This window comes from Micrasema longulum, unplaced genomic scaffold (genome assembly GCF_059751315.1).
Source record: "Micrasema longulum isolate JH-2025_06_02 unplaced genomic scaffold, ASM5975131v1 h1tg002062l, whole genome shotgun sequence".
Lineage (NCBI taxonomy): Eukaryota > Metazoa > Arthropoda > Insecta > Trichoptera > Brachycentridae > Micrasema > Micrasema longulum.
The window spans coordinates 389,902-400,163 of NW_028279229.1; the positions used below are offsets into that span (position 1 = coordinate 389,902).

At 31.4% G+C, this 10,262-nt stretch overlaps 1 protein-coding gene across 2 annotated transcripts in view; it reads left to right on the forward strand.

Moving 5' to 3' along the window:
* The window catches only part of LOC148273165 (uncharacterized), a 213,515-nt gene extending 205,911 nt beyond the window's left edge, over positions 1-7,604 (forward strand). The window contains exons 1-2 of one of the 2 annotated variants that reach the window (XM_088239070.1): positions 5,023-5,090; positions 6,776-7,604. In XM_088239070.1, the coding sequence (XP_088095196.1) occupies positions 6,786-7,517 (732 nt within the window). In that variant the 5' untranslated portion in view covers positions 5,023-5,090; positions 6,776-6,785 and the 3' untranslated portion in view covers positions 7,518-7,604. Of the gene's footprint in view, positions 1-5,022; positions 5,091-6,775 lie in introns of those variants that run through there. The other variant, XM_088239071.1, reaches the window with a different exon arrangement.
* The last annotated feature ends 2,658 nt before the right edge of the window (positions 7,605-10,262 follow it).

A 10,262-nucleotide genomic window follows, 5' to 3' on the forward strand; every position in this document is an offset into this window, starting at 1 on the left:
AATTCGAGACAATAAAAAACCACAGTGATAGATATTTATCTTAAGCTTTGTTTTATTATTGCTAATTTCTTCTAAAATAACAAACTCTAAATGAACTATTTTTTATGGGGGTCGTGAACTTTTAAAAGAAAATATTCAATGTAAATAATTAAGAAATACGATTCATACATTTTTTCATAGATTCATTTTTTTTTAAGTTCGAGATCAGCAATTAGCAAAAAGTAGTATTAGTAAACTAGTAAATTAGTATTTACTCTTTTTTGGCATATTATTTATTACTTCTATTTCTGACTTTAGTATACAGTGAATGTCTTTAAACCATATCTCAATTATCATTTCAATTATGTTTTTATATTTTTCCTTTGATGCCATACTACTATTTTGTTTTTTTACACTACTACTATATTTTATTTATTTATTTTTTTATTTATTTACTTAAGTTAGTTAATATTACATTGTATATTAACTAATATATTTACAATTATAACAAATACTTATTAAATATTTCTTACATAACTACATTATTACAATAAACATAACTTTTTTTTTTTAAATCCGTAAGTTTTCTTTCATTCTTCATACTTTCAGGCATCTCATCATACAGTTTCAACCCTTTATACATTAAGCTATTTTGTGATTTTGTTTTTTTCTTAAGTGGTAGTCTTATCCTATTTCTATTTTTTGTCCTATATTTATGTACATTTCTATTTAATATAATTTCACTTATAAAATACTTTGGCATGAGATTATTAAACACTTTATATATAAATACAAATACATTATACAATAGTCTTTTCTTTATTCCTATCCAGTTCAATTGTTTTCTCATTTTTTCAACACTATTATATTTGCTTTTTTTCAGTATAATTCTCATTGCTCTATTTTGTAGTATTTCAAACTTGTTTATGTCTCCCTCGTTAGCTAACTATAATATAGTAGAGCAATAGTCCCAATGAGGGGCAATTATTGTTTTGTATATAAATTCTGCACTCTTTTTATTTTTTTTTTTTCGAATTCTTCCTAGGAAGAAAATCTTTTTTGAAATTTTCTTATGTACATATATATTCAAAGTGTGATGTTAAATTTAATCTGGAGTCAAGAATAATTCCTAAGTATTTCATTTCATCAACCCTTTCAATAATTTTACCATCAATATTTACATTCATTGTTATGCCATGTGCTTTATTACCTATTTCCATATATTTTGTTTTACTAACATTTAATTTCAATTTATTTATCTATTATACTTTTATTTTTTCGATTTCAATGATACTATTATTTTGTATAAATGATTGTGTATGAATCTAAATTTGTATAATTTATGTTTTAATATTTATATCTAATGATTTTTTTTACATAATATTCTTTGAAATTTTATTATTTATACCTTGTATTTCTGGATTGTTACTCTTTTGCGTCGCGTGTCATTATAATTTAACATAGTTAATTTTACTATGTATTTTTTATTGTTAATTATTATGGCTTGACTCGGACACAGCCTAAAAAGTCTAAATAAGTTCATTTATATTTAAATTGAATGAATTAATTAATGAATAAATATAACACTAATCGATTATAGTTAGAAAAAAGATTAATTGCATACCGAAATATAATAAAATGAAATTTGCCTTTGATAAATGTTTTTCGAGTTTATGTTTTTTCTCTTAATAAATTTAAATATTCAATATAATATAATAGATCTGTAATGTTTTAATACTGCAAAATTTAACAAAAATCATTTTCAAAACAAATGCTAAATAAAATTTATCTGAATGAAATGATTATTTAATAATCATTTTTTATTTATTTATTTAGCATTCTTCCAACCATCCAATAAAATATTTTTTTTTTTTTTTGTAATTCAAGTTACAAAACATATTCAATAGAAAATAAAAATGATAAAGATATATGAAAACAGAAATCACTGAATTTTTATATAAATTACTTTAAATCAATACTATTACTCAATGGGAAAATGCAAAAATGAGGAAAGAAGAAAGGAGGAGAGATTGAGAAAGAGAAAGGAGATGTTTTTTCAGACGAGATTTGAACAGAGATACTATTGTTACATCTTTGATGGTGGATGGGAGATGATTCCACAGTCGAGCCGCATGGACACTATATGGAGTAAAGAAAAAGAAAAACTATTTATGAGTATTAAGAGCGTGCTTTGAAAATACGAACGAAGAAGTAAACCATGAACTGAAACTTGAAATGTTTAAATTGCAATTCATTTTACGAGTGAAAATGAAACAGATGACAGATCGTATGCTTATTCCAGCTTTATATCTCGTTGGACGCAGATATCAACGTGGAATAAGTTTCTATGATCGCTATGCCAACTTTGAATCGGGTATAACTTTTGCAATGATTATAAGTAAGAATGTGTCTATACCATCCTTATTCTATTAGAATGCTTCAGCGTAATTTTATACCAGGTTTATAAGTAAGGCCCACAGTAATATTCAGTTTTGTTTTTTTTATTTCTGATTATTTTGAATTAAAATGTTATATTTTTATATCAAAAAACATTTTTTTAATAAATGATTTCTTAAAACTAGCAAACATTTAGTATTTTTTTGTGAGCAACACCAAATCCCAGCTTTTATTCTAGTTCCAGCTGAAACCGGAACCGAAATTTTTATAAGTTTTCTCCTTTCAACATCCTTTTTAATTCTTTCATCTCTTGAAAACCTGCTTCCCGGAAACACAAATTCTTTCACATTTTCAAATAAATATTTATTTATTTTTATAATAAAATAGCATAAATAATTGTTATGTTGTTCCCGCAAAGCTGAGACTTGTCTGCGGGTTATATTGGTAATGAAAAATACAACAAGTAAAAACCTTACGAGTTCATTACAATAAGTGTTAAATAAAACATAAAACACATTGAAATAAAAGGCATAAATATAATAATTTAACTTGTTTTTTCAGCGCTTTTTGGTTCATCTATATTTGATTATTATTGAAGATAACTTATAAATTCCCGTTTTTCTAATATAATATCTTATAGGCGCTTTTCAAAGTGATTGTATAGATAAATAATTTTTATTTAAACTTTTTAATTTGTGATTTAAGCAAAACAATTTACTTTTTTATCGCATGCTACGGACTTATTCAAATGATTTAACAAACAAGTGGGTTCTTAGTTTTTTCCAAAACATCACTTCACTCTCACAGTTTCGCACTTCTGCTGGGAGAGCATTCCATGACGTAGGGCCTGCGACCGCAAATGCGCGTTCGCCGAATTGAGTGCGCTGTTTGCTTAGAGGTATAATAACTTTTCCTCTCGACGTAGATGTAGCTGATCTAAGCGTAAGACGTCTGTCAGCTAGTTTATCTGGAATGCAAAGTTCTCGTTGTGTGGAATCCAATATTATGCATATAACTGATATACAGGGATACTTGTAAGTAGACCCGATTCTTTCATGACGTGATAGTAGGGTTTAGTAGAAACCAATTTGACTATGAGGTACCCTGGTCTAAAGCAGAGCGTTAACTTTGAATTTGACTACCTGAGTCCTTTGTTATCGAATGTTTTTAAAGATCGTACACAGGTGCCCTAACTTTTGCACCTTTTTGGACAGCTAAAAACATGTAGATTTTTTAATTTAGGAGGTTTATTATAATTTTAAGAGTGCACGCCTCTACACGGTATAAAATACCGTGACCATTTAAAACATTTGACCATTCTTTGTTGCAGCTTAAAGTTTGAACTATTGTATCAAGAATCATTTTCTAAAATGCGGTTCGGGCCGCTTCTATTCCGCATTTTATCTCAGCATCGGGATCCAGATTCTCAGTGATAACACTGCCCAATTACCCGAATGTTTTTTTTGTTTGTATGCGTCCATTCGTTTTTCTTTTAAAATATTGAAAACTGAAATTGTCTACATCAATTTGTTTGTAAACAACATTTTCTGCATCAATGAAAAATAAAAAAATATTTTTATTAGCATTTTGACCACTATGTAGCGCCATAATCACTTATTGTTTGACGGTTTAAAGGTTTCTAGATATTCTTTATTGAGGTTTTAAGCAGTGTTAACTGAATATTTTTTCAAATTTAAATATGGAATGTTTTTCTTCTTCTTCTTATGGTTCCTCTCCCCGATGGAGGTTGGAAATCATTGCGATTATTACTTTATTAGCTGCTGCCCTGAACAAGGACTGAGTGCTGCAATGGAACCAGAAGTTCTTAAGCCAAGAGATGCGCCTTCTATCTGAACTGTGTCTCTCTTCAATCCTTCCCTGTAGAATGACTTGTAAAATTATTATTTTTTTGCCTCTCATGGAAAGTACAATTACTAAATATATTTTATAAATACCCCTATTTTTATTTCAAATTTTCATATAAATTTGTGTTTAGTTTACGCTAAAAGCCACAATAGTCTAAATATTGTATAAAAATAACAAACGTCACAGTAATAATATTTTCAATTTCTATACAGTGCGCTTAAAGCATAATATATTATTTTATTTCATTAAAGGAAATAAAAATCGTAGCGGAACTGTGGTATTCAGTTTAAACATAAATAAAAAAATGTTGGTTTACGACTTTAGAGGTTTTTAAAACAAGGTCTTCAATTAACGCTCTCTAGGGAAACTTCACACATCTGGTTTGTGGAAAACGTTTCAATGACGTCATCAACTTTTATGTTAGATGACGGCACCGCACTTCTAGGAAACCAAGTCTTTAGGCGTTCCATGATTTTGGTATTGTCCCAGAGCATTAATGTATAAAAAAACCGTCATCACTATTTTGACAAGAGACAATATTACCAATCGAAAATTCTATCACGATTAAACAAATATCCGATATTTTTCTTAACACTAAGATTGCCAATAACTACAGAAGTTGTAATATCTAAGATGCTTTTATCATCATAAGACAATGTTATCTTCTGAATTTCCCCATTTATAACGAACCTAATACTCGTTCAAATCTCCGGTTAAGGCATTTATTGAATAATTTATTATACTAGTAAAGCGATAAAATTGTCTATACTGGTGAGCGAGAAAAGTATAAATGTTCCGAATTTCATAGAAAAATTATATTGTGAATTTGGTGACCCAAGTTAAAACATGTAAGTAGGAAAAAATGATTCATTCACGTTCATCCTACCTGAAGTCGATACCATGGCTTTAATAATGGAAAGCAAACGCGCCAAAATAAGTGACTAATCTTCATTTTAGGATATTTAATTGAGAGTAGCTATTGACTAAAAAACACAGTCACCCACAAGAGTCCTGGGCCTTTTTCATACAGAAAACCGTATTCCATTTCCACCTTAACACTGTTCTTCTTCACAATCTCAATTCTGGGGATTGGTTTCTGAAGTTTTGAAAGTCCTGCATCTCGTCATCCACTGATCTCTATTGAACTGTTGACCTGTTAATGGCTGTTCAAGTGATCACTTTCAGAATTGACAAGCACATTGTGTCAAGTGACCTCTTGGATCAGTCAATGATACGTTTAAAGGCTTGTCACTTGTTATATGTCATTGACCGTTCATCATTGTTGGAATCCATGTTAACCCCGATGAAATAAATTTATCGTTAACCCCTGTAATTATCTACACAGATTTCAACATACCAGATTAATAACCTACATCAAAAGAAAAAAGTATTTTTAAACTAATTAACCATGCTCATTATTTTTCTTGTTTTTTTTTTTACCATAAATATTTGTTGGTTCCTTAAATCAATATTTTGGACATATCCAAATCTTTCTGGATAAATTATGGATTTTTCCCTGACTGGATTCATACCAATCTTAAATTTTTTAAATTTGAAATGAAACTATTTTGAGATTGTCTCAAAATAGTTTGTTTCAGTGACCACTTTACACACTGTGTACCATTTTATCCATATTTCTTTTATTCTTCCATCTGTTGATTTAAGTGAATATAAAGAGCTGAAACCTTTATTGTTGTGAAGAGATTCATTGGATCTAATTATTTCACATACTTGGCAACGCCGATAAACAATTTTCAAATTTTTAAGCTTCTCCTTGGACCAGTTGGTTTTACTATAATATTTTGAGATTTCATAAATGTTTGTAGACAAAACACTGGATTTTACCCCCCATGGAGTCATTAAGATTTACAAATTACAACAGGCATAGAGATTATTTTAGAGAAGGGATTATAGATGTCTAGCCATTTACAGGGCTAATAACCTGTCGTTGACTGGTTTAAGAGGCCACTTTACACACTGTGTAACATTTACAATTTTGCCTATGTTTGAACATTCATAATTTTTAATTTTTCAAACGTGGTGATCATTTTCTAACCTTAGGATACCTAAGGTTTACCTAAGGCAACCTTAGGTTACCACTCAGTGACTCGAGGGAGTTTTTTCACACTGAATGTTAAAGGTATAATCAATGAAATATTATGTGATACCAAAGTTGATTCATTGTGAAAATATTTCTTCGTTAATTAGTTTGTTTGACAAATAACATTTTCTGCAATGACAATGCTGGTTGGGATAAAAACGAATCAATAAATACTTAAGTATTTGTGTTTATCAAATTATATCAAACACGTTTTATTGTTTGACATAATTAACAGTGTCACTAATAAGCTAATGATATTAAGCAATGTCAATAACCATCAACGAGCAAAATAAATGCTTTCATTTGTATTGTTTATTTTATGTTTACTCCTTCAATATAGGTTTTCATTAGAACATCAATTTGATTTTCCAGTATGTTAAATAATAGCGCTTAGGCACATGTTTATTAAACCAGTTTGTATTTTTTTTACAGAATAATCAAGATGAAAGCCTTCTTCCTTGTTCTGGCTTTGGCCGCCTTTGTGAGCAGCAATCCTGTCCCAGAGAGCCCTCTGGTCCAGATTGTGATCAACGTCGACAACAAAGAGTCAGCACTCCCTGAAGCTCTTCCAGCCATTCCGTCCATGCCAGAAATCCAGCCTGTTCCATTGCCAGCACCAGTTGAAGAGCTTCCAGAAGGAATTATTTCCCTGCCAGCCCCCGTTCCAGAAGGCCCATCTGTTCTTCCTGCTCCAATCCCCGAGGAACTTCCACAGACTGAAGATCTGTGGGTTCCAGAAGGAATTGTCGCTCTGCCTGCCCCTGTTCCAGAAGGCCCATCTGTTCTTCCTGCTCCAATCCCCGAGGAACTTCCACAGACTGAAGATCTGTGGGTTCCAGAAGGAATTGTCGCTCTGCCTGCCCCTGTTCCAGAAGGCCCATCTGTTCTTCCTGCTCCAATCCCCGAGGAACTTCCACAGACTGAAGATCTGTGGGTTCCAGAAGGAATTGTCGCTCTGCCTGCCCCTGTTCCAGAAGGCCCATCTTTCCTTCCGGCTCCAATCATCGAGGAACTTCCACAAACTGAAGATCTGTGGGCTCCAGAAGGTATCATGGCTCTGCCAGCACCAGCTCCCCAGGGACCCTCCGTGCTGCCAGCCCCAATTCCAGAAGAAGATCTCCAGGATCTTGCTCACACACTTATTGAGCAATACCCACAAGGAATCATCTTCTAAATCCATAAAAATAAAATTTTAACGCTTTTTCCGAAAATTCAATTTATGTAACAACATTTTAATAAATATTTAGATTTCAGCATGTAATTTTTAGTTTTCTTCTTAATTTCCTTTTCAAACACTAACCACATTATATTTTTCAAGTTCATGTGTGCAAGAAGTCCCAAAAAATTTGTATCCTAACATGTAGGATAAATGGTATAAGAAGGAACATGAAATTAACAAAAAAAGTAAATGAGAACATGTTTAGAATGGCAAGAGCATTTTTTTTTAAACGCAAGAAAAACGTCGCTACGTCAGTGAATAAAAATTCTCAATCTAGTAATGTTGTTGACACTATTTAAGTATGACAAAACATATAAAAATGGATAGAGCTGATTGTATTCCGAAATTGACGAGTGTTGTGTTCCAGCCTTTACTTTGAAATGGGGTTTTGGTTTTATGGGCACTTACAACAATAGGTGCCAACGCAGCAACGCAGCAACGCAACGCGCCACTAGCAGCTACAAAACTAATTTCAGACTCTCTTCGTCCAGCGCTGTGTTTGGTAGTCCCAACATGCCACGGTTAACGACATTAATCACTTACTAAAATTCAATTCATATATCACGGTTTGGTTCAGCTAGTATTGTCGACATTCATTTTATCGAATTTTTTCTTTGTCATAGTTAAGTTTATTAAAAACTCCATCTAAATATGTAAGTGAAATCTTTTATTAATACACGCTCATCCCATACAAAAAAATTCAAAGTTAACATACTATTACCAGAATTAACTAACGATGGTTAAACATAAGCAAATTTATAGTTTTTGAGCTAAACATCCCCGGAAAAATCTTAAGAAATAAAGCATGTCAATGGAAGCAGTCCTGAAGCGGAGTGAAAGGGTGGATATATTGTATTAAGGGGAACTGGGTTGATAGAAGTATAAAACGAGGGAGACCTGGAATTTAGTTTCATGGGGGAAAAAAGGTTCATTGCGTGGCCACAGTGGCAAACGTCTGAGGTGCGACGCGGCCCATGTGACCGCATGCGTTTTGACCACGTGGTTTCCGGGTAAGTTAAACCAGTTTGATCTTGACGTGCGCGACATAACGTTTTGTGCCACTTTTGTAAACGAACGGTGCTGCATGGTGTACAAAGTTGTTAATAAGAAAAATGTAGCCTCTGGAAACTGGACTCCATCCAAAGACAAACAACTATTAAGTCATGCAAGGGATACTGAAAAATCTCCCTGGTATCAGCAACATTATGATGAGGGAGATTGCAAAAGCATACGAGGTGAAGAAAAGCCTCGCCTTAAAGGACTTGCTGCAACACAGTCTTTACCTGGAAATTCTGACTCGTGTACTCAAAAAATAAATAGGCTGCAGTGTAATTTCTAATGCAGTGTGAACAATTTTCCTTTGTTTTCTCTCCCTAAATTAATATCATCAGTACCAAGTTTAACTCTTATCAAAAATAAGAATTTTCCAAAAAATACAAATCTTTGGAATCCATTATAATAAAATGGTTAAGTACGTGAACACGCGAATAAATCGCGCGCGTCGCGTCTCTCACGCAAACGCTCTCCACTGTGACCGTGCATTACCAACGTTTACATTTCCAAATGTATTTTTCTGTTACTAATAATAGAAATACAGCAAAGTTAAAACACTAACTATCAGCCCAAAATTTAAGTGAATATAGTTACCTGCTCTAAACCTAGTTTAATTACGATAAATTCCAACATTTTTAAAATCAAAATTGGTCTTATATAAGCTTATGAATGTTTCATAAGAAAAATATTTCATTAATCAGATTGTTATTCCAGAAAACCAGCTGAATAATTTAACGATAAAATGCTTAAAATATTAAGGTTTGCTCAAAATACAAAATTTTAGAATGGTACAATGAGATTCCTGGAGAAATAAAATAAATAGAAAACCTTAAATATTTCATATCAATTTGTAAAAATGATTTTGATTAGTTTAGATTTAAATATAAAGTAAACGAAATATTCTCATTCTAGTTCAGATTATATTATCAACGATTTGAGTATAAATAAATTAAATATTTGCTACGAAAATCGATATTTAATGAAAGCTTAATGTTTATTTTAAAATTTAACTAAACTTGTTTCAATAGAGAGGGAAAACATTTTTTGAAAGAAGAATATGAAAGTCTAGGCATTTACAGGGTTTGATAGTCAATTTACGAATAAAAAATCTGAAAAACTACTGAAATTCATAATTAAAATATATGTAGGGTTTTGTAAAAATTTCTGTAAAATTGCAGGTAAATCCAATGAAAAATCTCTTTTCTTCCTAAACTTTACTTCGATGATATATATTATTGAAAAGGATGTTCTTGTTCCCCAAAGAGTTCGAATAAATATATATTCATTTTTCAGATACTTCTCATGTTCGAGCGAAGTACATTGTCTAGAACTAAAATAGAACACAGCCAGAGCGAGAAGAAAATTTTCAATAACATTGTGAAAATTTCCGTTTTAAAGCGAGACTTAAATTTTTCCGGTGGAACTTTACTCCCAAGTGAAACATGAGAATTTGAGCTAGTCTACTGGGAGACAGAAAATTGAACTTAGTTATGCAGAAAGCTGCCAGTCTACAATTTAGAAAAATGATATTTTTGTTTTATCGAGTTCAGGAAGGTCAATTCTAAGTTCTGTTAAAAAAAGATCAGGACGCTTTTATACAAAAAACTGTATTAATCACGTTCTGAAAATTTTATGATTGATTTATTT